The sequence below is a fragment of the Alligator sinensis genome, unplaced genomic scaffold (assembly GCF_000455745.1).
Source record: "Alligator sinensis unplaced genomic scaffold, ASM45574v1 scaffold67_1, whole genome shotgun sequence".
Taxonomy (NCBI): Eukaryota; Metazoa; Chordata; order Crocodylia; family Alligatoridae; genus Alligator; species Alligator sinensis.
The window spans coordinates 2,115,747-2,142,798 of NW_005842111.1; the positions used below are offsets into that span (position 1 = coordinate 2,115,747).

The window sequence follows — 27,052 nt, forward strand, 5'->3', positions numbered from 1 at the left end:
GACAAACAAAGAACACAACTTTGGGAACAAAGAAAGGAATTTACCATTGGTCCAGGCTTTCCAGGCATGCCATGTGTACCACGTCCACCCTGCACAGGAAAACAAATAAGACCCAGTGCGTTTACAAGAATTATCATTAAATCATGTGTTTGAATGTTAGTGCTTGTGATAGCATGTCTTTATAAGTGATACCAGTCTGCTCATTGAGGAGGACATGGAAGAATTTTGAGAGGGGATCCTAGCCCCAATAAAGTAAATGAGCATTTTACCAATGGTTTCAATGTTTTCAGGGTTTTACCCTTGTTATAGGAAAACACAGTACATAATGCAGTCACAAACATGGAAATATATAAAATACCAAGAAATCAAAGGGTTTTTATCATTTTCGAAGATTGTCCTATATCATGAAAGACTTAGGAAAGATATTTTTTCTGCTGGAAAATAGGATCGTTTTAGAAAGATCATTTCTACAGTTTTGAATTAAAATATGACATTTTGTTTTTATTTTTTCACAGGAAAAGTAATTCCTGTAAGATATAAACATCACTTCAAATTTTGCAAGTGAAAACCTTTTTTACAAGAAATTTCACAGACTAAATTTCTTAGTCAAAATAGATTAAACATACTATTAAAAAAACTTCTTTGCTTTATTTTTTATTTTTTACTGTTGCACAGTTCTTAACCATCACAATGAATCTAATGTTTTCTTGGTATTTTTATTAAAAAGGATGGTGATTAATGTCTGTAATTTGCACATCTTTTTGATATTTTAAACTGATATTAGTTTTTTTTAATTTAAATTAAGAGCCTGATCCTAAAAATAGTTTCTTAGGTCTTGCAATAGACTGTCTTTGACTGAAGCTAATAATTCATGTAGGAGCTATAACTACTTGTGTTATGTACATTAGCAAATATTTTTCAGGCTTGATAAACTGGGGGGGAAGGTCACTGTAGTTCAGTTTTAAAAGAACCTGATAAAAAGTAAGCATGCATAATGGTATGGCTAATAGCTGGCAACAAAACTTTAAATATTCACTTACCGGAGTCCCTTGTGGTCCGAGTCGCCCTCTTTCTCCTGGCATTCCTCTAGGGCCCTAGAAAGAGGCAATACAAAAATGCTTTAATTCAGTAGCTCATAATGTAAGGATAATAAGGAATGGTAAGGTTGGGCAAAATATGGAATTCACCTGTCTCCCCGCCCCCCACCCCCCACCTTTACCATGATCACCATAATATAGAGACTTTTTTTTCCATTTTTCCTTCAAACATCCTTAATATTTCTCTGTGTCTGAATAAAATCTTTACATTGTACTTCTGCATTAGGGAGCTTCATGAGCCTCAGTCATAAAAGGGATCTCACTGTATTATTGCTTCCACTGGAGGAATTTGGGATTTAATGGGAGTACATTTAGGTACAGTGAGACTACAAGCATGAATAAGGACTATTAAGATGAGTTAGGGTATAAGGACCAAGCTAGTGTTTTTGCTACAGGTGGATATTACCTTGGCCTACAATGTCCATAAAGCACAAGGTAATCTATGTTCTTGGTCAGCTTTATACATTTTGCTGAAGGGAAGTAAGTACTCTGTATTCTCTTCTCCATTTTCAGTTGTATACGTATCATCCTATCCGCAAAGGGTCAGTAATTTAATCTTATTTGCTGTGGTTCATTATCAAATTAAATTCCACTTCAGGGATGACATTCATTCTAGATAACATAAGATGTCTTTATCTCTTCCCCACAGGCATGTCACTGCTCAAAGTGAGATTTTTCCTGGGCTGCTGTACAAGTCAGTAACACTTACATTTTTACAGGTACCCTAAATACCACCTGAGTGAAAATGTTCCATGATAACTAGATAAAAAGTATTCCTCTGCTTCCCTGCCATGGCCCACATACTTAGCCTAGACACAGACTCAAGAATCTTCAATCATTAGTATTTTTAGCTAATATTTTTCTAACTGACCTAATGACCTAATGTGGTTTTCATTGAAAAATATTGTAAAATCACCCTAAAAATCACAAGAGAAAGTGATAATATTGAAACCTAATTCTGATTTGTGTTAAACTTCCTGATTTATAACAGTTACAGATGGGGCACATCTACGCAAGTATTAAAGCGCTGTAGTTACTGCGCATTTAATTTAGTACTTGTATCTTCAAGTACTAAATAAGTGCACAGTAACTGGTGCTAGTGTGCAGTAGTGCCAGCACATGTTTTTCATGACAATAATGCATGTTAGTGGAATACTAGTGCATGTTAGCATATTAGCACTGTTTGTGCTATAACATACTAATGCACAGTAGTATTGGGCTACTGAGCATTTAGCATCCCATGTAGACATGCCCACAGAGAAAAAGACTTTCGCGGCATCAAGGTATTACAAGGAGTAACAGAAACAATGGACCAGATTCACTGTTAGTGTAAATGGACAGAGCTCCACTGACTATAGAATTTTAATAATTTACTTATCTAGGAAATAAAAGTCTAAGAAATCAATCACAGTTTTCAATAATCTTAACTCGTTCATGAAGTGCAGGTTCCTTGTGATAGCAGAGAAGTGAATAGCATGTGTAGCCCTGCAGACATATCTGTTAAATAGAATATAACATCCAATTGCAAATATTGCACTAGCCACTCACTAGAGGTCCAGTTGCACCCATGGCACCCGTAGGACCAGATTCACCCTAGAAATGCAAATGAAAGCACAAAAATATGTTAAAGGAAAATGAAACTACATTACTTCCCATCTCAATCTAAGTTTAATTTATAAGGAAAAATTTGCCTTGCAGTATTGGTGAGTTATATAAATCATACTCAATACTGATACAAAGAGTTGTATTTACATTTACCCACTGAAGTAGCATGAGATATGGTGTATCATTTCCAAATGTGGCTAGAAGACAATATACCTAATTCTTCCCAAGCATTATCACGTCTGACCCATCAATTAGCTACCATAATCTGACAGCCAGCTAGACTGTGATCAAATCATGTGTGGGCAGGATAGGTAGACAAGGGCTAATAGGAACAAGGACTGTGAGAAAAAACTGCTCTCTTTCCTGGTGCAGGAGAAGCAATCCAATCCAGATGACACTGTTTAAAAGGTCAGAAGACATCTGTGCTCTGTCTGTTCTGTTTCTGATATTGATTTTGCTGGTTAAATGAATGGTGAGAAAGTCTCCAGCTGAGACGGGAGCAGCCATATGCTCTGTGCCCTGGGCTGGACCAAGGCTGGGCCACAGCCGGAGCCAAAGCTGAGGAAGGAGAGAAGGAGGGAGGGAGGGAGGGAGGGGCAGGGGCTGGTGTAAGGCCAAGGTTCTGCAGTGAACTTTTTGCCACTGAGGGGCTGACCTAAATACATATATTAGCATGTACGGTAAAGGCCCAGCAACGGGGATTTTGGCACCAAAAGCAGTGACCACTATTCCCTGAGGTCAAGTGAATGATGATTGGTCAGAAGTGTTAACATTAATAAGTTTGTTTCACCATGATGATTGATGGAAGCACCAATTGGATGCACGTTTGAGTGGCAGGTGCCCTAGAGAGATGATTGGATTGTAAATATGGAGTGATTTTAAGGGTTAAAAAGGGGCCTGAGCTCTGCTCTGTGTGTGCGAGTTGGGTGTGAGAAATGGTGTGTGCCTTGTAGGGTAGCCATCAATCCAGTTGTCCTCTGTCCTCTATTGATAAGAAACCCAACACCTTTATGCCCTCTATTTTTCTCCTGACTATTCTGTTCTCTCCCCCTTACTGTTTTCTTACTTCTCAATGTAAATAATCTTGGAATTATTGTAAGTATTGTTGTTGTCTGTTATCATTAGTACAGTCCTGTGGTTTCCAGTTTACTTGCAGAGTCTGCTCATTTCTTTTTGTGGTGGGGTAGCACTGGGCTTCAAGCGAACACCCTGCTTGGAGTCACCCGCCATCATAAAAATCCTTTCCCTGGGCTGGGTTCTGAGAGGAGTAAAGCCCTCTTTTGCTTAATTAAGAGTCCAGCATTTAACACCATTTGTATTCAAATCCAAAAGAAGGGGTTTTTTTCTCCCATGTTAAATGCAGTGGGACCTTGTCTGGGGTTTGAGTAAATATGGCATTTCAAAAGAGATGCACAAGGCACCCATGCACCATGGAAAGTGTTTTGAGAAGAGCAACCCTGGCCTGGAGTTAAGCTAGAAGATGGGTCTCTTCTATGTATCACTGGCTATAGCACATTGTAAGTGAAGCAGGTGGACTACTTTCTACATTATGCTAAATGACAGACTGTAGAGTTCAAGAGCTGGTCCTAAATTTGGGGGCTGGCTACATTTTAACATCTGCATCTGAACCCCTGTTGCAAATACCTGAGTTTGAAGCAGATGAAGTCAACTAGACACACAATGGACACTGACAATTTACAAGCAGTTCTGCTCAGGAAATGTACAGATAGTATTGAGCAGAGGAGAATCTAATTTTTTTTGCTTTAAAGATAAGTTGTTGCCAACTGTTTTAGCATCATAGGAAGCGGGAATAATCATTGTTATTCCAACGGTTTTATTCTTTTGCCTTTAGGATCCTTCTGGATTCAAAGCACTAACATAAATTAAGCAGACAAGGCTAACACTGTGCAATTCCTCTGAAACTCCAAAGTTCATAGTGGAAGTACTGTATTACCTTGGCTCCCAGTGCTCCAGTCTCACCTTTAGGACCATCTAGTCCTTTGTGGCCCTGTGAGAAGAATTACAAAAATATGAAGATGCTCTATAATGCTCTAGAATATTATCAGTCAATCCTTTATTAAAACATCAAGGGTGGATCTGAGGTTGAGAGAAGAAAAAATAAACACAGAAGACAGATGGGAAAACAAATTCTAAAATCTTTTAAATTAAAGAGTTTTTGAGAAGAATGATTCATGTCCCATTTAAAAACAAGAGTCTTGCAATAGGTATACAAACCTTAAAAACAAGAGAACCTCAGAGGCACAATAAATCCTGTGCAGTGCTTCCTGAAGTGGAAGCTTAGCCACAAACCTGGGTAATTTGAAATTACTCTATGTATTTTGTAAACAGATCCACCTCTAGTGTTCTCCATCCTAAAGTGAGAGCTGCCAGGTCTGCCAGGTTTCTCCATATTTGAGTTTAATAATCCTTAACTTCTTCCTAGTTTTCCATGTTACCTGAAACTAGACTGGAGAAACACTAGAAAATGTACTATAAAGGATCAACTTAAAGGGAGATGGATCAGGTTTTCTAGTAGATAATTTCCATTCCTATCTCCCATGTTTTTGCCATTATTTGTAGAGATCAATAGGTCTAATCCCTACAAGCATCTAACAGACTGATTGTCTATACACTGAGCTATTATGATAGATTTTTAGGAAAGCAGATGATTAAGGCTTACCCTGTGGCCCTTGAGACCTGGAAGACCTGGAGCACCAGGAAAGCCTCGTGTCCCCTAAAAGAAAAACAAACACAGATAACGTGACCTAGACCTCAGGAATAAGATGCTCCCCTTATGGTGAAGAGTAGATATACTGACATACCTACCACCTATAGTGTATAGTGTACATACTGCTGAACTAGATAGAGAAGGAAACAAAAATAAAGTACTTGGGCCTTGGTATACCTACCTAATTGCTATATACTGAATGTATTCACTTTGGTGATAGAAACACGCAACATACAATAGTGAGGATATATAGGTGAAGAATACCCTTTTAAAGCCAACATAATGACCAGGAGAACTTCAGAAGCGTTATTGTTCACAGCATTACTAGCTTCCCGTTATATTCCATATTGACTTTTAAGAAACTTTGGATCAGGCCTTGTCAACACTGTACTACCTTGTGCCAACAGGCATAGCATGTATTGACACGGAAGTGGCATATATTGCACAGGAAGACAACACCCTTGGAGTGATCTTCCTGCTCTCCAGATTCTAGCTTGGTATAAAAAAAATGGTTGAGTATCATTTAGCTAAATTATACCAACAGAAGAATGCAATGTAGATAATCTTGGCATAATAAAAACCAAAATGATAAGCATTACCTGGGGAGATCTGTTTTTATTAGCATTATGAGTGGATGGTAAAAGGACTTTTATTATCAAAGTCAGTACAACTGATCTTTTATTAAACAAAGTCCAATGGGAAATAATACAGGACTAGCAAATCAAAGAAGAAGAAGTTATTTATTGTCTGCATTAAATTGACTAGATGGCACTAACTGGAATATCACAGGAAAACATGATCTCTGACCCCCAGTAAAAAGCCTTCACCTGCAGGCATTTTTCAAATTGTACAAGTTGGCCATTGTAGCATGGCATTAATTTAATCAGTAAAGCTTTCATGGACAGCACATTAATATTTTTCACATTTTTTTCCAATGATAAAACATTGCCCAGTACTGTGCTTCGTTCTTTGATTGTGGTGATTAGAAAGTTTTGTGTAAATGGGAAAACCAATTCATATATTCCCCAGTCCTTCGTTTTGCCTCTCTGCAAACATATGCACACCTGCTAAAGTGAATTTATCACAGGCTAAGCAAGAAATGTTTCTGGAACCCTTTGGCTGAAATATTGGCAGCACATCAACATTCCCAGTCTACCAAAGGATTTCTTACTGCACAATATTTTTTACATTTTCTCTAGCAGAAAATAAATCTTGCATATGTCTTTCAATGCCAGCAATGTTATTACAGGCATTAAAGAAAAAAATATGTTCAGAAACTTAACATTTTTCTAAAATGTTAAAGAAAGGGGAAGATGATCCTATCACCAGAAGCAGCTTGATGAGAGGGTAACTGTTCCAGAGTGTGTCCTAGCCTACTAGTCTTGAGTTTAATATGTTGGATGTGAGCTATAAAACTCCAAACAATCTGAAAACTACTTAATTGAGCATAATATCTCACCCCATGAGAAAACATCTGTAGTGCACATATTTTCAGCATATGAGTAGTCTTATAAGTCAATGAGACCAGCTGCATGCTTAAGGTATATAAATACATATATGTGAAGCTTCAGGTATTCTAGGAATCATAAATTCTGTGAGATAATTCAAGATATTTCCTTCCCAGACACAACACACCAGAACATTTTATCCCAGAGAGTGTGAACAGGATGCTGCTCGCAGCATTTCTAACTACTGACCCCAATATTGCTCAAAGACTATTCCTTTGAAAAATGATAATATAAACTTTGGGAACAATTGCTGTGCATTGTGCAACTTACAAAGTTGTATAGAAACCTATTATACATGGATGTAAATGGCAATGCAAGATAGCGGGAAATGGTGCCTCATGTCTTAAGGGACATATTCATAGGCTGACCATATGGAAATCCTGGAAATCCGTAACATCATCTAGGAAATCCAGGACACTGCCAGCCCCCCGCCCCCTGCCCTGACACAAAACACACTCTCACAAAATGGTAGCAGCACGGCTGTGTGCCTGCAAGGTACTCTGCACCACTTCAACTCCCATTCAGACTGAGCCCCATGCCCCTGTGTTTCAAACATACCCATTATAAGTCCCAACAGCTGGTTGGGAGCCGCCTCTGAAATCTGAGACTGTCCCGGCTAAAATAGGACATATGGTCACCCAACATATTCATGTTTGGTGTAAATTTGGTGTCAACAAAATTAATTTAACCACTCAAAAAAGTGGAGCTGGCTGGGTGTCATAATTCCATGTCATTACCCTGGAACAAGCAACTGTAATACTTATTTAAAAAATTAGTTTTAGAGTTATCTAAGCCAACATGTGTGTTTACTTACTGGAGATCCTGGAAATCCAACCTCACCACCTTGTCCTGGTCTACCAGACTCACCCTAAAATAAAAGTCAACATGTAAGAAGGTCAAAAAATAAATTATTATATAAAATCTTCCCAATAAAGTTCATGTTCTCATTCAGCAAGTCATCATTTTCTATTTACATTCAATCCAGCAACAGCACAGGTGTCCCAGGGTATTTAATTATGCTGACCAAATTAATAAACAGGATAATGTAGCATTTTTAAATAAAGTAGAATTATTGTGAAAATTCTGGAAAACTGATTTTCACTGACCTATGTGCCCCACTGTAGGTAGTGCTGTAGATCTGTTTTCCTCTGAATTATTAAAAATGCAATATTTTGTAATAAATTATTGTTATTTATGATCTAAAAATTTGCTCTGGCAACATTAACCTAAATTGGCTTGGGCTTTGGCTTTATATTTTTCTTTATTAGTGTTCAATAATTATTTGTACTGTATGGGCACCTCAAAGCTGTTTAAGGCACCGCAGGCATGCAGCACATGTACATCTGTTTGCCACACTACTAACTTACAGTGCGGTGCCAAAATTTGATACCAGGAGATCCCATTATCAAAAAAAGCCTGAGCAAAAAAAAGGTGACATGATCTATGCTCCTGGAGCATACACTGGCAGGCATGGAGGCTGAGTCCTCCAAGAAGAGTCCTCCAGCTGCCAGCCAGAGCATCTCCCCTCCATTAGCAGGCCCAGAGCAGGGAGAAGCACGCAAATGGTCATTTCCCCAAAGCAGGTCATTTTTCCATGTACCAAAATCCACATGCAAGGGTGTGCACAGCAACAAAAAGCAGTGGCACACTCCTGCACATGGGTACTCATTTGGATAAGCCCTATAGGTCAGCAGGGGAATTTCCGATGCCACAATATATAGTTTATTTCGTGCAAAAAAAAAAAAGCTTGGAACTGAATCTTAATCTAGTTTTTTTTATGATTATTATCCTTAATCTTCTCCCAGTTATTAAAATTCAGGCTTAAAATGTATTGCCCCTGCTTTTACAAACAAATATATATGTACCTTATCAGAAAATAATGAATCTTGGGTATATAAGATTTCAACTTGGTGGCAGAGGCCACATTAATAATACATCACAGTTGTTTCATTCTTTCACTTATAGGTGTGCTTAAGTCTTCAGGAGCAACTCAAATGGTCTAAAACAGGGGTGCTCAACCTCTGGCCCACAGGCCAAATGCGACCCATTGAGCCTTGACATCTTGTCCACAGGGCTCTCCGCTTGGGTCAGGAAATTCGGTGGAGATGGATCAGTGCCCTCCCTCACCCCCCATCCAGCCCAACAGGGCCTGATTGGGGCTGGGCCATGGCCCCAACCCTTCTTCTGGGTTGGGCCATGCTCCCTTCCTCCCCTGTGGGGCCAAGTTGGGGCTGAGCCATGTTCCCTTCTGCCTACCCTGCAGGACCTTCTCCGTCCCCCATTAGGCTGGGTTGGGACTGAGCCAGACCCCATTTCCCCCACAGGGCCAAGCCATGCGCCCTTCCTTTGCTGGCTTGGGGCCAGGCTTTCCCCTTTCCACTCCACATGGTAGAATAGTGTCCAGCATTCCAGGTCCACGTGTCAGATGGGGACCACCAGCCTGATCTCCCCATGGGTAGATAGAGCATTGTCCATCTGGTCCATGGAGAAAAAGATTGAGCACCACTGATCTGAAACCAATAATACATTATTATCTAGATTCAAACATCCTATCAATGCATTTTTCTCCCTAACTGACCTGCTTCCAAACTTTTCTTAAGCTCTTATGCATTATTTAAGGATTGATTTCATACCAGCATCTCAGAATAAGACTACATCTCAAAAGTAGGGTCAAGGAACATTACAGATATGGTATATCAGGTATCTGAAAATTACAGCCCTGGGGGGAGTGAGCCCCTGGATGCCACACCAAAAGTATAATAGAGTTGGATGTTGTTATAGCCATAATAGTCTAAGAAATATGTGGGAAGCAAGGAATTTTGATGCTATCTTTTATTGGAACAAGTGAATAGTTGGTAAAGATGGTAGACAAGCTTTCAGGCACAAGGGAGCTAGATAAAGAGTAGAAAGAAGAATGTTGAAAAGATAGGAATTTTATCCTGTCTTCTTAGGCCAAAGGTTAGTAGCTATAGTACCAGATTCAATGAAAAGTTAGGGTATGTTGAAATGGAAATGAACAAGAATCATCAGAACATACCCGTCCACTAGTCAGACCCTCTAAATGATAAGGTAGTGCTTGTTTTAAAGAAAAACAAATTGCAAAATGAACAAAAAATAATCTTACATCTTCACCAGGTTTGCCTGGAGGTCCTTCTGGGCCACGAGAACCAACTGGACCCTAGGATATAAATACATTAAATATTTAATAATATGTTAATTTAAGCATTACCTCAAATATTTAATTCTGGAAGTTTGTTTTATAAGATGACATACAATAGTAAAGAAGGTGATTTTATTTTTCAGCAACATTGTAATTCTTCATTGGCATGCCCTTCCTAACTATTCTATCTCACAATTCAAAAGGAAAGATACATTTAACTTTGTTTAAGATGTGGAATGGATTCCTTAAGGGCAAATAGGTACTTCACAATTGTTTCAAACTCCTGGTCAGGATTATGACCAAGGGCCTTTCAGAGGTACAGTACACTGCAGTCAGGTGAGTCCACTTTCTTACCAGACAAAAATAGTGATTATAGAGTAGACATCTCAGTCAGGAGAACCCTCAGTATTCTATCCCTGACTCGCTTTGTGACCTTAGGCAAGTCATTCTAATCTCTTCTTGCCAAGTCTTTCTAATGCTTACCAATGCTTCAAGATGAAGGCTGGTAACCAGATTTAGGATTAGAAAGGACTTTTCTCCCAGGTCAGGTTACCAAAAGATCATTGGTTTTTCTGTCATTCTCTCTGGCATGGAACAAAGTCCACTTTTTAGGATCATCTTGGAATATTTGACTTAACCAATTTCCTAATGCTTTATGAACCTAAGCCACAGGTGGCACTCCTGTGTATCCTTCTATCCTGCACATTATATGTAGGGCTGTTTTAAAAAGTTATTTTTTTATATTAAAGATCCTAAGTATACAAAAATGTACTTTGTGGTTATAGTGTGTGGGAGGGTCTGGAATGGATATTCTTGTGAACCTGTTTGGATAAGTATTTCTTACATGGTAGCCTTCAATCACAGGAGACTAGTTTTGATGAACCAAATCCAGTATCATCCATCTTATGATGGATTAAAAGTGCTAATTATTGTTATTATTAAAATGGATGTCCTTTAGTGCAAGCATGGAAACTATTGCCATTAAAAATTACTCAAATTCAGTGACCCTGCAGAAAAATCTGTCACCAGTTCTGACCACATGTCTAATTATATAGTAATTATGGCTATACAGCATGAGAAAAGGTACTGTATACAAATATAGTAAATAATGCTTCTGCCAGATACCATTTCTCACTGGAGAGATGCATATATATTAATTTAATCTTACCATTGGTCCAGGTTCTCCAGGTTCACCTGGTGGACCTGTTGGGCCAGAACCACCCTAAAAGTGACCCAAAAAAGACAAAATAGAGAAGATTAGAACCTAAGGCTGTGGTTGAAAAAAACTCATTAAAATAACAACAACAAAAAAAATAGAAACAAATACTAATTCAAGTTAGTATCATATATCAAATAAATCATAATCCTCAGGGCAGCTTAGAGTCAGACCTGAACTGTGAGAGCAGTTAGAGTCAGATCACAACTGTACTGTGATAATGGAATGAATGAATACTAGATCCCAAATTCTTCAAACTGGAAAAGTCTTGAACCCATGCAAATTTTGTATCTCAGTCCACTGATATCCCATCTGAATATAACTCCAACCTAATCCTGAAAATCAAAGAAATTTAATGTCCAGAATTTTTCATTATTAAAAAATGTCGTCATTAAAATGTGTAATGAACCAAAGAGACTAAGCTGGCCTAATAACAATTTGATCTTTTTTAATTAAGATAACTGTCTTCTGGAATCATCCAAAACCATCACTACAAAGTTATTTCTAGTTACCTGTCTCAGTGTATCATGTAACTCTAAGGGCCTTGTTACACATAGATTTTAGGCAGTTCCTGGAGCTCTTAACCCCTGGATTGTCCATACCTGAACATCTGAAACTATTTTTAAGCACACTTTAGGCATCTTAAAGTTACACCACTCCAAAGCAAATGTATCTCTGATCCGTGTTATCCAGCTCATGTTCCATTAATGTGTGGCCACTCCCCACAGATGAACCACCCAAGTTTCAGTTAGTTCTCCAGCATCCCAGAACACACTGTCCCTTCCCCCACCCTCCTATTCTCAGTGGGCAAACTTTCCAGTCCCTGAACTCTTCTGTCCAGGGGGCAGTTCTGGCACCAGGCCAACTCCTCCTGCCCCCCAGGGGTATGACTTTCTTGCCGCTAGGGGTATAACCCTGCGCAAACAGCCTGCAGAGCACATGCCAGCTAGCCAGTTTGCAAGGCACAGATGAGTCCAGGAATGGAATCTAGGGGAATTTAAGGGGGACAAGTTAGGGGGGCAGATTGGGTCCCCATGAGCTGGGGCAGTAGCTCCCCCAAAACTGCCTTCCCTCACTGTTCCCACCTCCCAACCATCCCAAGACTCATGATCAGCACTCCCAAGGCCCTAATCCCAAATCCCAGTTTATTAAAACATGAGACATTCTTTAGTTTATTTCCTCTTTATTTCTTTTTAATTTTTTTTACTTCTTTTTATTTTATCCTTCAGTGGCTGATTTACCTCATTTCACCACCCTTCTCCCACCCCCACTTCCTTTCTTCCCCCCATTTCATTACCCACCTCCATCCCATTAACTCTCTGTATTCCAACTTCATGTTCCCACCCCGCAACCCATTTCTCCCCCCGCCTACCCAAGGGAAGGACAAAAGTCTGTCCTGGCTCACCAGCCCTGTAGTGCCAACTCACAGCTGTAGCTTCTAGCCAGGCCCCTACTTGCCAGCCCTCTAGTGACAAGTAACAGCTGTGCAGATGAGAGACAGTTAGAGAAGGGTTTTAGCCTTAAGGTGTGTGTGCCCCAAACTCAAGCTAGCACTAACACTCAGCACCACTCAACATTTGAGCAATTCAAAGTGCAATGTGTAACAAGGCCCTAAGAAAGAACTCCTTTTTAAAAATCAGAATTAGAATAATTACTTCATAAGAATATAGCGTAGGGAAGAGCCAAAAATCAATGAGACTACTTCTAAGATAAGGCACCACTCAAACCACATTACACTGGCAGAATGTGGCACATAAATTCAAAGCAAAGCTATACCTATAATTGGATTGATAGCCAAACTGTGAATTTACAGGAAACTGCACAAGCACCTAAGATCAGTGGAAGGCCTGCATTTGTGTCAAGAGGCCAGTAGTCTAGCATCAAAAAAATAATAATGAAATAGAAATGGTCAAGTCCTCTATCTAGAAAAGTCTGTGGTGACCTGTGCTAAATACATCAAGCTTGGGTTAAACTGTCTAATTCCTTGTGACAATTAGTGATGGGCTAATATAGTGCAGGCTATTCTTTCTATAAGATATGCAATCAGGAAAACTTAAAAAAAAGATATCTTAAGAGAGTTATATTCTCTTTGAATAGAAATACCATGAATCAAGGGCAGTTATAAGAAGTATATGATAAAAAAGGTAATTTCAAGCCAACTACATTTTATGTTTAATTCCATTCAGGTTAATGGGGTTACACTAGAGATAAAGAGCTCACTGCGTTTCTGAGGCCCCTCTATCATTGGCAATGCAAAGGGGGTGCATGCGGGTGCACATGCACCCCCTGAGATTAGCAGTGCACCCCCTGCAAAAATTGCTGCCAATGCTCCCAGCGGCACCTGTTGGTGGTCACCGCTCACCACACACCCACTTCCCCCCACCACTGACACTGCCAGCAGTGTCTGCGGGTGGTCACCACCCGTCAGTCAGCACACACGACCGCCTCCCTCCCCCACTGCCGAAACCACTGCGGCCACCTGCGGGAGCTCTCCACTCACCACCATCATGCCCCTGACACCAGCACAGCTGCCACCACCTGCGGGCAGTCACCGTGCCCCACCAGCATAAAGCTAAAAGTGCAATGGGCTCTAATGGGCAATTCACACAATCATGCCTTCTGTCATGCATATTGGCATGGCAGCGGACGCAACTGTGGGATCATGAATTATCTCTCATAGTGGCTTACTGCCAATACAAATGGAGCCTGATCCAAGGTTCCTGCTGCTCCGGCAAGCTCCTTCAGCAGGGAGCCCCATACACCCTAGCTGAGGGACTTCAAACTGTGGGGGTGCCCCACGCACTTCCAGGTCTGGAGAAACACTGCTACAGAGATCTCTTCACCCCAGGAGGTGTGGGAAACCCCTGCGCCCAGGGGATCACTGCAGGGATGCACAGATCCCTAGGGCTCAGGGGTAAAGAAACTCCCAGTCCCTGAGGATCATGGCTGCAGAGATCCCAAGGGCTTGAGGGAGTGTGAAATCCCCAGACCCTACAGATCACAGCTGTAGCAATCCTTAGGGTTTAGGGGTGCAGGAAACCCCCAGGCTTTAAGGATCATGACTGCAGCAACCGTTAGACTTTGGGAGTGCAGGAAAACCCTGGAGCCTAGGATTGTGGTCCCACTATCCCTAGGGCTTGGTAGTGCAGGAAACCCGTGGACCCTGGAGATCACATCTCCTGCAATGCCTCATCTTAGATGCATGGGAAATCCCTGAACTCTGGGGATTATGTCTGCTGGGATCCCTAGGGCTCGGGGGTTTTACACTGGGCTTGGCACACACGAGCTACACATGCATACTAAAGCTCAGTAGCAACCTGCTATCAAGTCAGTACACACTTTCTAGGTCTAACTTTACAGGTGGTTAGAGCTGTTTATGGTGTGATAGCTATTTTCTACATGTAGCTGGTCTCTAGGTAATTGCAATTAACCAGGTAATTGTGCCTCACCTATAACTCATAGAAGGGGCCAAAGTATTTCAAACAAAAAGAGATTTTTCAGGATAAAATTTATGTACATGGTATTTCTGCATGGCTTCACATCAGAAATCAGCACATGCTTAAGTCTATCCCTAGCTAGGAGAGGAGGCCACAACTAAAGAGAGAGACTTTCCTGAATCAAGGGTATGTGCCCAATCCAGTTATTATGTACTCTGCCTATTTTTTTTGGTACATCTGTGTTTAATAACTCAAAACAAATCACTTACTTGTTTTCCTTGTAGACCCTGAGGACCTCTTGGACCCACTGGACCCTATGAAGAACACAAGAGCTTACTAAACAGTTTCCAAAAAATAATAAATCAAATCAATTTCTCTATAGAGAGCCAAAAAAGGGTGTGCTGATTGTGACCTCCAGGATGACATTTTTATGGTTAAAGCCCCTGGAAGTAAAATGAGGACTATATTCCAAAAGCACTGCAATGTTCAATGTAGATAAAGTGTAAGAGAAGGAAATCAAAGAACAAGCAGAAAAATAGGAGATATGTAAATCCAGGTGGGAGGAGTGTGTGAAAACAATGGACTGCATTTTTTTCTGTGGAATTGCTGACTCTAAGAAGAGAATATTCTTCATCATTCCCCACCCTCAGAATGAGTGATGAGGCCTGAGAACCAAGGCTTGGCAAACGTCTAACAATTATAAATGAAATGACAAGATCTTGTCAAATAGAATGCAGCCAAATTCAAATCCTTCCATCATTCTTCAGATGAATAGGATTGTGGGACCAGTGCTGTACAGTATCTGTCCTGCTAACACCCAATAATAACAGAGCATTAAAAAACAGAGATTGGGTAGGGGAGAGAATAGATACTTTTTGCCCACCTCCTAGATTTCTAGAAAATAAGAGAAAAAATATGTAATAGACAATAACCTGAATCATGACAAAGCCACAAGAAATGCAAAACTTAAAAACTTAATTCTCTGTCATATGTAAAGAATAGATGGCTTCCAAGTAGATTTATCATTACTTTATTTTTAAGGTGAAGCACAAAATGAGGGTATGGGAAGGAAACAGTAAGAGACCAATATATAGTTTTAATAAACAAGAAGTACAAATAAGCAAACCACTGCTGGTTGTGCATGGTAATCAAAGGCTGTGTTTACTAGAACAGTCAAAGAGAATATATTAGAATCCAGTTAAGTTAATGCAAGATTGTGTTGACTTCAGTGGACTTTGCATTGGCTTCAAATGGAAGAATCATGACGACAATGGAAAGAAGGGATTATGCAATGGTAAATAAGATTTGGGGGAATAAAGGACAGAAAAATAAAGAGAATAGAGTTGTATGGAACTGTTAGAAATGCAGCAGATGCAATATCTAGGGTGAAGAGACTATCACAAAATGACTGAAGACTTTTTTTTTTAAGTGGGGAAAAAACTAGGAAAGATTGGTTTGGCAACAAAATTATTTAAATGCAAGGGGATTTCCAAGCAGCAACATAGCCAAAGAGTGAGGACATATATATTAAAGGAAAGTCTTATAAGGAAGGCAAATCAATAATTAGACATGCTGCATAATTTTGGATTAATTGAAGTAGCTGATATTTTTTGTCCGTTCAGCACTGACAGCATTCTACAAATCAAAATAGAAAACTTTAAAAGTTTAAAAAAAAAAATACAGCGGCTATCTGACATGTTTAGCTGTTATCAGTGTCTTCAAAGCACAAAGCAATGAAAAAAAATGTGAGTCACGGATAATGGTGATTACTAGATGTGACCCACTAAGATGGAGATAAAGAACTATTTCAGTGAGAAAAGTGGAAAATGAAAACTAAGGCCTCAGTTCACTTGAAGTCATGAATAGTGGAAGATTTCAGTAAAGTTGCAAAAGTAAACCTTGGGGAAAAGAAACCTTGGGAACTGTATGAGTCAGAACAGAAAAACAGAAGCTTTTTTTTTTTTAAAAAATCAATAATATAGCACAACTGTCACTCCATGGGTGGTTCTCAGAAGCTATTTGGTCTTTTTAATGTCTGCTAAAAATGAGCAGCTTTGAGGTCAGGATGTGAAAGAAAAGACTTAAAGGTAGGTATTCAGTTATTATAGAACATGATATGCCTTGCACCAGTGTTCTAGCAACAGCTCAAATAGAGGGAAAAGTGATTGTCCGTTTCTGATCACCTCTATGGCAGTGTAAGTAAAGAACAGAGGAAAGAAGGAAGGGAAGAAGCTTTCATTTTAACAAAGGCAACATTTTTTTAAATCTCTTTAACGTTTATTTTTAAAACAGCTAAAGCTTTCTGTGTGAGTATGTTTATATATAGGAAACATATGGAGTTTGGGTGGATGAGTTCACTTTGTATTCATTATTTGCATATGTATTTTACTTTACTTCTGTTCTAAGGAAGGAATCTATGTGTTCTTACCACTGCACCGGGCATGAGTCCCATATGACTACCAAGTCCAGTTTTTTCATCCAAACCTGCCATCTGAGCTGCAAATGGCTGCAAACATGAGAAGGTCGAGTTTAGCTAGCAATCATGCTTATCATGTAAGGCAGAAAGGTATGCAGTTTACTGTTACCGTTACTTGTATTGGCTTTGCAGTATTAATTAGTATGTTTTGTCATTTAAAGATGAGCATACAGTACATATTCACTCAAATGGAAGCTGGAGCAGGCCTATAGGCAGCAGCAGACAGTAGTAAGGTAACACACTATTCTGTTTTTTTCTGAACATACTGGATTTTAATAGTAAGAGCGAACTATCCTGGAAATTAACTAGATTTCTCTTTCACTAAATTCTAATTTGTATGCATTTTAATGTCATATGAAGACAGCATTCAACACTTTCTAAGAACCACATTTTAATTTTGTTTTCAATAAGGTGCCTAACACTCGCAATAAACAATATACTAACATATATTCCAGCATGATTAGCTTGTAATTAATCTTACATTTCATAGACTCTGGAGACAGACATATTTTGTAGAACAGCTAAACCATATCCAGAGCTACTGGTCCTAAGGATCCTCCTTGATTGCTTTGGCTGCATAATTCCAGCAATAGGGGATCCACAACTTCTCTGAGCATCAGTCTTAACCATATCTTAATTGGCTTGATCGGTTATTAAATTATTTAATGTGCAACCTAAATTTCTCCTTGCTAAATTCCATCCCTTTATTTCTACTAATTTTTCCCTGAATCTCTATTGTTCTAATCCCTTTGATGCAGGGCTAAAGTCATTTGGCATCTGTAAAAGAGCTTTGGAAAGGGATCTTTGTTTGTTAGCTGTCAAAATATATAAGCAAGGTCCCTTCAGGCTTTCCTGAGATATTATCCCTTCCAATTTTTTCATCATCTTTGTTGCCTGAAGTCATTACTCTTGACACCTACGTTCCACCCTTTCTTCCCTGTATTTTAACAAGTCGTTTCAAAAGGTCAGCCCTGTTTAATAAAAGGGAAAAGATTTCATCTTCTCTCAATCCTTCTCCAGCCATTAAATATAAAGGAGAAACAGGATCTTGATAGTCTTTACCAAGCACATGAACATAATGGATTAATGTTACTAATAGATGCTAAAAAAAATTGAGAGCTATAGTCCACTTAAACATTCATAAAAATTAGCTACTTTTAATTAAGCTTTTGTTGATTAAAAATGTAAAGTGAAAAATAACTGAAATGTCCACCAACGTACTTAAATCTGGACCGTCTACCTTCACATGGGCTCACATGGCTTGTAGACAGTACCTGCACAGCCCATGGGCCTTGCTCCACACCACTGGCACCCTTCCTGGGGTTGGAGACCAGGAAGGAAGAGGGAAGGAGGGCATGGAAAGCCCAGTGGCAGCAGTAGCCAAAGCAGTGGGGGAAACAGGCCACAGATGAATCCCTTGTGGGTTGCACAAAACCCTCAGGCCACAAGTTGGACAGCCCTGATTTAAATAACACACATATAAACATGAATCTATATTGCATCTATAGACATGCATAACAGCTATATCCCGAAAACTGACAATCACAAAGCCCTGAGCTGGCATCACACTCACAATGCTTCACTCAAACCACATGTTACCAAACAGGAAATCATTGTTTCAAAGAATCGCAGCAACTAATGATTGAAAAGGCATCCTAGTCACATTATTTCAATTCCAAGTCTTCTATGGTCATATAGCCATTAGTTTTGTGTCTCTGAAAGGCACTGGTGAATGGGAGTTGAGGGTACTCAGTTGATCTTTACCAGCATCTGACTAAATGAGCTTCAATCCATGAAAGCTTGTACTGTTTTGCTCTCTCTTTTTCTCTCTATACATACACACACATGTGCACTTTTGGTTAGTCTATAAGGTGCAAATCTACCCTGCTTTTTCTGGTGTTTCATCAACCCAGGTTCTGTACTTATATGACTGTAAAACTTACCCTACTTACTCCATCTGGTCCTGGGTGGGTTGGATGTCCTGGGGGACCAGGATCACCAGGCTGTCCAGGGATACCAGGTTCCCCATCCATCCCTGGAGGACCACGGGCACCCTGGAAAGGAAAACAACAGTGTACAGTACAGACACATACACACATATATACGTGAGACTCATCAGAATTTACAAATAATTAGTTGGTTCTTAGGCTAATATTTCTGCTGAAAGGTCCTCAAGCAGACAGCATCTCTCATGAATCTTCCTCATCCTCAGATCAAGAGCGCTGGCTAGAGTTAGCAGCATCCTATAAGTCCAGAGATAAATTTGAGCAACTTTAAAAGGCCCTTTCAGGGCCTCAGGAATAGCTCATAACACTGATAAATAGTATAGCTTTAAAAATGTTTAGCCTTGAACACAGCATAAGCAGAGCAAGAACTATTTTTCTAAAAGTAGAGAAGACTGAATAGTATATAAGGACAGTACATTTCGAAGTGTGAAGTCCCCAAACAGAGACAAACTTGCCAACTTCCGTGTATTTTCTGCCCGCCTGTCACATGACACCAGATTCTGATCACTAACTCAGCAGGCCCAGGAAAATTTCACTGTTGCCATGAACTTACTTTAAACTTGTTCTTGTCTAAATTAGATGAGAATCTGTCCCATAGTTTCTCTAAGTCATTTCAGTCATGTGGTTTTGATTTCCATAATGTCCCCTCTCTTACTTTGATCAGAAACACAACTATCAAAGCAGGCAGCTGGTAAAATGTCTGCCTAACCAGATATCATTACCAACACCTTGGGCACAGCTACATGAGACTCTTAACTGCATGTTAACATAGTTTACTGTAAAGTAAGCATGTGCATTTACACGTGCACATGCTTACTGCACAGTAAACCTTCCTAATCCTGAGTAAATTTGCTACCTGCAAATGTGAGAAGCAAATTTTCTTGAAATTAGTAATGGTACAGTAGCATTCATGTATACACCTGACCGGGAGCAGAATCTGCTCCCAGTCAGTCATCCACCAGCCCAGAAGGGGACTATGTCTCCCTGTCCCAGCAGCAGGGAGCTCCAAGCCCCTTCCTCCGCCATTGCAATTGGGGAGCGGAGACTGAGAGACCCTAATCTCCCATCACTGGCCCCGTTGTTGCAGAGCCGGCACCGAGAGATAAGCGTCTCCCAGCACCTGCCCTGCTGTTGCAGAACTGGTGCTGGAAGTTCACTGCTGGTGGGGCCAGGGGAACCTGTTTCCCATCCAGCTCCATGAGCACAGATCCAGAGGAGAAGGGGTAGGGAACAGGCTGGGAAGCTTGTTCCCTGCTCAGCTCTACACTCACAGAGTGGTATACAGGGTGGGGGCTGGGAACTGTCCTGGTCAAGGACAGGTTCCAGCCCCGTGCCACAATTGGGTGATAGAGGCTTGAAAAGAGCTGCAAGAGTGGCTGGGTCCCAGGCCCCTGCCCCAATCTGCCAGTGGGGCAGCTAGCCACAGTATAGCTGCTAGCTGTCCCACCGATGGAATGGGGCAGGAGGCTGGGACATGTCCCTCCTCCGCAGCTCTTTTCAAGTGCCCTGCCCCTGACTGGGGAGACAGGGCTAGGAGCTCCCTGCCCCATTGGCCCTGCCCCAGTAGCAGGCAGACCCCAGGGCCAGGACCTGGAGCTCCCCCTGGTGGCTGCAAGGGCCCATTGTAGGACTGAAGGAAGTTTGGTGTTAAGAGCAGCAAATCTTCTGCCTACTCCTGCACGTGTAGATACCTGCCCAGACGCACTTAATCAGCAGAAGTTTACTCTAGAGTAAACAAAGCACAGATCAAATGCATGTGTAGACACTCCCCTTCTGTACTAGTCAAGTCAGACAGTTTGTTCTTATTTCCATTGATAAGGGCTGTATTTGATTAAAAGCATGCTGTGCACTGCAGGGAGTCCTTTGTGAATTGGGGGGTTGCATTAGGATAGACTCTGGGCACATCTACACATGCATTTACTCTAGCCTAGTTTACTGTGGTGTAAAATAATCCAAAGTAAGTGTTCTCAGGCAAGCATCTACACATGCGGAGATTAGGGGGCACATTTGCTGCTTTCCTGTAATGGGCCCCTGCTGCCACTGGGGGGAGCTCCAGGCTCCCCCCAGGTGCTAGCCCAGGGGCTGGCAGGGAGCACCAGGCTGACCCCATGGACATGTAGCCAGTGCTGGGACAAAGTGTCTGCCCCAGCAGCAAGCAGCTCCCAGGGGCAGGGACCTATCTCCCACCCCCTGGATGAAGGCTGGCCGGGAGAAGATTTTGCTCCTGGTCAGACATCTACATGAGGACTACGGCACTGTTACTAATCTCAAGTAAATTTGATACTTGCATTTGCAGATTAAGGAGGTTTACTGTAAAGTCAGGATGTGCATGTGTAGACACACATGCTTAGTTTGCAGTAAACTATGCTAATGTGAAGTTAAGCATTCGGGTCGATGCATCCTATGTCTATGGAATAACTTCTTTTTTTGTTAGAAAGGAAGTTCTCCTGAACAGAAGCCTTCAAACACATTTGACCATAGGACACCATAAAACTCTCATGGGGCAAGTTAATGATTTATTACATAATTCTGTATTCTATATAGATATATTTTTCTGGTGGTATGTCCTAAAATCCTAGCAGTACATATGCTGTTGGAACTTCAGTTGTAGTAGACTAGACATAAAATAAAAGCAATAAAAGGAGCATAACCCTGAAAGATGAATTTGGATACATGTAAGAGACTTTGAGTCTCATCAGGAAACTTACTCGTGCATCCAATTCTTTATTAGTATTTAATATTTTTATTTTAAACATAAGTAGACACAAAGCCAGCCCGCAAAGAGCTTACTACCTAAAACAGAAACAGCATGTTTCTTCATTATTTTAATTTCTTTGTCTCAAAATGAAACAGGGGGGAGGAAAACATGCATCAAAGGGAAAACAGTATGCCAATTAATAATAGGGGCAAGCTTTTCCTAAAATAACATCTGATCTTGGAAGCCCACACCCGCTCCCCGCCCCCGGAGTCACTTCAACCAGACCTGATTTTCAGAAGGAGCTCTGTACTAGTCCTCTTAAAAAGCAAACCTAAACTGTCTCAAGTTGCACACCCCAAAGGTGAAGCAATGCTAATTAATAATCACTTCTTAAAATAGTGGCCATTCTGTTTATATGTTGTCTCCAGATGTTTTCTTTTATTTTGTTTTAATGGGAACACAAGCAATGCCCTAGCTTTCTACCTGGCCTTCCCAGCAGACAGATATTTTGTAGTGGTGGAAAATATAATATGAAATATTTTTAACCACTAAAAGTTATCAGCTGCAACACCAATACTGCAGGTGGAAATCTAGCTAGTTAGGTGTTTATTTGGAGAGGTTAACTATTTAACTAGGCTTAGCACATCTCGAGTGTTTTATACTTGTAAAACAATGATGTCCAGTGAATTTCATTATATTTCATCTTTTAGAAACTCTTAGTAAATAGTGATGTTCTAAGGAAGAAATATTTCAAATAGGCCACAAGGTGGCAACCTTTAAACATGCACGCAATATATTGCAAACAACACTGGACCAGCGTGGTTGGTATTCAGAAAACAGATAAATACAAGTTTTGCTTTTGATGTTACAGTGAAAGAAAATACAGCTTAATGAAAAATACTTAATTTACTCTTTATCAATTTCTGAAGCAATGACTTTTAGTATCCTTGACATGGTGGCAGTCATCTTGTGAGCTAAGTTGACTTAACTAACGCAATTCAAGATAATACACCTCAGAGGTATATTATCTTGTGCTGCATTTAAGTCCACTCTACTCCACATACATGTGTGTGCTCTGACAGTAAGTTGACTTTAAAAAGTTAAGTTGGCTTAACTGTGGAAAAGTTAATACATGTGTACACACCCTTATAGACTAACTAAATAAAATATAGAGAACAAAAGCTTTTGAACTTCACTGAAGCTTGTGTTCTCTCTCTCTATATATAGATATACCTATATATATAGCTATCTATATGTATATTCAGGCTGCGCAAAATTTTGGCAACTGTTTTGTTTCAGAAGTGTTTTAGGCCATTTTGGCACCCAAAATACTGAATCCGAATTGAAACGGAAGGCTCAGAAACATCCCTAAAACTAAACAAGGCATCTGAAATGTTTCGGAAATGTTTCAGAAAATTTCAGTGTTTCGGAGCTGCTGCCCTGCTGCACGACTCAGCTCCACAGGGAGCAGAGACCCATGCAGGGGGTCTCCTCACTGCCGCTGCCTACCCCGTGCTACCCTGGGACTGGTTAGGGTGGGTAGTGGCAGCAAGGAGACCCCCAGCATGGATCTCTGCTCCCTGTGGAGTCAGGTCGCACAGCAGGGCAGTCCTGGTCCCTGCCACACAATCTGGCTCCACAGGAAGTAGAGATCTGTGCCAGTGTCTCCTTGCCACTGCTGCCCACCCCATACAGCCCCACATCCCCGGGGCAGCACAGGGCAGGCTGCAGTGAAGAGGAGACCCCTGACGTGGATCTGTGCTCCCTGCTGAGCCAAGTCATGCAGCAGGGACCAGCAGGCTTGCTCGCCGCTCTGCACTGCTTCCCTGCCCCTCATCCTGGTGTGACAGGGATCAGAGATCTGTGCAGGGGTTTCATCACCTGCACAGAGGGCAGTGGCCCTCCCCCTCCCCTGGACAAGCCACCCACAGCCCCATCCTGCTCCCCATTGAGGCCCTGCAGCCCCTGGCCCTGCAGCCCTGCCCGGCTGGGTAGAGCTATGCAAAGCTTCCTTTGCAGCCAATTCGAAACAGATTCAGAAGAGATTCAGCCAAACAAAACCAGACAGTGATCCAAAACACTGAAATGAGTCACTGTCCTCTGAAACGGCCGAATCTGAAACCAAATCAAAACACAGCCATTTTGCACTGCCCTAATATCTATATATATACATAGAGAGAAAGAGAGAGAGAGAGAGACATATATAGATATACCTTATATTTTTTTTTTATTTCAGTCTATAAAGTCTATAGTCTATAAAGGGGCATATCTATGCTGCTTTCTGACTGACTTCTGACTAACATGGCTAACTACCTCTCTCAGCTAAAGAAAAAGCCATTCTGCTGCTTATTGCAAAGTCCTCCTCCCAAAATACAATGTGTATTTACAAACCTAATGACCTGTGCACGTAAATCCACCATCTGTTATGAGACTTAGGTCCTACATATATAGCTTATGGATGTCTTATAGATAGATAGATAGATAGATAGATAGATATTTTATAATCCAAGTACCACGATTTTAGGCTTAGATTTTTCAAGGAGCTAAAAATTCCCTTACTCCTTTGAAAACATCAGCCTTAAACTTTTTCAAAAGAATTCCAATTTGCACTGGCTTTTAGAAAGTTCACATATTTATAAGCATAATTTTTATGGCAACTCTGGAGAAAATCATAGGATTGAACTAATAGAATTCAGGCCTGTCTACCAGCTTGTAGAAATGTTACTCATTGTGACACTTGGAACTGTTTCAGGTGTCATCCTAATCTGAACTCTAAACCGTACCTGCAGCAGAGTTTTAGGATTATTTTGAAAGTGTCTTTCTAGGACTTTTGTGGGTACTACAACTGTTCTATAAGCATCTTGTACTGACACATGATGCAGCAGTTTTTGGCTCAGTATCACTCTCAGAGAGGTTATGTGCTTACTATCTTTGGTGCAGAAACAACACCATGGCAATCTACAGACAACAATGATTATCTAAGGGAAATGCTGGAAAGAGCCTAAGGAGTCTGGCTTTTCATCAAATCCACATACAAGTAAAAACTTTTCCTGTCCTAAGGGGTGAAAGAATATCCAAACATAAACTGAAAGAATATAACAATTTAAATCTAAAAAGCTGCTAAAAGCCACTTCTGCATTTTTATGGGGGGGAGGCGGGGGTTCCAATAGGAACATGTACTCCTTTGATATCTTTCTTATTCCCTTTTGGCCTTTCTGTGGTTTCTACATACAGATGCTAAAATTCCTTTATTAAGCCTTTGTATCTGTAGTGCAGTTTTAGTAATAGTATTTACTAGCATGCTACCATAAGTGTTCACATATTAATTCTTACTCTGAGCAGTAAGTTAATACAGCCTCTGAAACACAATAGACACTGTTAAAAAGTTAGCAATTACTTTTAGTTTCCATATATGCTACAGTTTTCTTCTATTTTTAATAGAAGAGAAAGCTCTGCCGTCATATATATTATTTATGGTAACTGTTGGCAAATGCTAATGTGTTAGCTGAAATGATGCTAGACATTGGTCAATTATTCCAAATACATAATTCAGGCTTTAGACTAATCAGAGACCTAGTGAGTGTAAAATCTTGTACTTGTGATTTGTTTTTTGGGATGTGGGTGCAGAACAGCAGGAATATGTAGACGGCACTGAGTCAGAGCAGCTCTAAAATCAGTTAAGCAATTTGAGGTCAGTTTTGCCTGCATGTACTAATTAAGAGAGTCCCTAAGAACATTTAGCTACTTACAGGTTTTCCTTTTGGTCCTCGTTCTCCTCTTGGTCCTTGTGAGCCTGGAGGCCCCTACAGGAAAAATTAAAACCATTAAGTATATTCTTAATTGGCCTTTCATTTCTTCCCAGAATGAAACAGAGAAAAATTAATGTAATTTTAGTTGTGAATTTGCTGCTCTTGAGCATTTTGACTGATGGTTCTATTATTCCAAAGGGTGAAAAAAAGGTGTACAAAAATACTTTACTTAAAAAAGGCACCCAAAAAGCAGAGTTCATTCTATAGGAAGCCTTCTCTCCTGCATTCAGCCAAATTACTAAACATCTATGAGTGGACACACAATGGAAAATGTCAAAAGAGAGGTCCCACATACAACAGCAAAAGTCACAACCAAAAAAGGAAAAACTATAAAAATGGGTAATCAGGAAGTAGCAACAGAAGATAGTCCCCAGGAAGGGAAAGAAGAAAGGGTCAGAATGTCTGGCACAGACCGGAATGTGCTATAACAACTCAAAGCATGTGGGACAAAAAGCAGAGGGCTGCTAGATGCAGAAGAAGAAGAAGAAAAGAAAAGAAAGACCCTTAAAGGACTCACACTAAAAGCACTCTGCCTTCTCAAAAGAACACTAGATCGGGCCCAGATACCCAGACCTCACCGGACACACATAGGCACACATACAAGCATACAACAGTGGAATCTGGCATCAACCCTTTCAAAGATAATGGCTTGGGACAGACATTCAAAAAGACGGAGCCTGAACTGATTCAACCTTTGCAGGTTAGTCTAACTTAGCCTAGCCTAGCCTAGGCTGAACCAGTTCGTAACATGTGAACAAGTTAAGAGGCTGAACCAGTTCGTAAAAAATGTGAACAAGTTAAGTGGCTGTGACTTGGATGACTACACAGTCCGGTGGGTGGCGAATTGGCTCCATGGTCGCACCCAGAGAGTCATGGTGGACGGGTCGGTTTCGACCCGGAAGGGTGTGGGAAGTGGGGTCCCGCTGGGCTCGGTCCTTGGACCGATACTCTTCAATGTCTTCATCAGCGACTTGGACGAGGGAGTGAAATGTACTCTGTCCAAGTTTGCAGATGACACAAAGCTATGGGGGGAAGTGGACATGCCGGAGGGCAAGGAACAGCTGCAAGCAGACCTGGACAGGTTGGACAAGTGGGCAGAAAACAACAGAATGCAGTTCAACAAGGAGAAATGCAAAGTGCTGCACCTAGGGAGGAAAAATGTCCAGCACACCTACAGCCTAGGGAATGGCCTGCTGGATGGCATGGAAGTGGAAAGGGATCTTGGAGTCCTAGTGGACTCCAAGATGAACATGAGTCGGCAGTGTGACGAAGCCATCAGAAAAGCCAATAGCACTTTATCGTGCATCAGCAG

The 27,052-nt window shown here is 40.8% G+C and overlaps 1 protein-coding gene across 2 annotated transcripts in view; it reads right to left on the minus strand.

The window, feature by feature from the left end:
- The window catches only part of COL5A2 (collagen type V alpha 2 chain), a 172,465-nt gene that overhangs the window by 45,230 nt on the left and 100,183 nt on the right, over positions 1–27,052 (minus strand). For both annotated transcript variants that reach the window (XM_006024635.2, XM_006024634.2), the window contains exons 6-17: positions 25,681–25,734; positions 19,171–19,281; positions 17,180–17,257; positions 15,021–15,065; positions 11,267–11,320; positions 10,063–10,116; positions 7,753–7,806; positions 5,383–5,436; positions 4,657–4,710; positions 2,646–2,690; positions 1,041–1,094; positions 45–89 (exon numbers count right to left, since the gene is read on the minus strand). In XM_006024635.2, the coding sequence (XP_006024697.1) occupies positions 45–89; positions 1,041–1,094; positions 2,646–2,690; positions 4,657–4,710; positions 5,383–5,436; positions 7,753–7,806; positions 10,063–10,116; positions 11,267–11,320; positions 15,021–15,065; positions 17,180–17,257; positions 19,171–19,281; positions 25,681–25,734 (702 nt within the window). The remainder of the gene's footprint in view (positions 1–44; positions 90–1,040; positions 1,095–2,645; positions 2,691–4,656; positions 4,711–5,382; positions 5,437–7,752; positions 7,807–10,062; positions 10,117–11,266; positions 11,321–15,020; positions 15,066–17,179; positions 17,258–19,170; positions 19,282–25,680; positions 25,735–27,052) is intronic.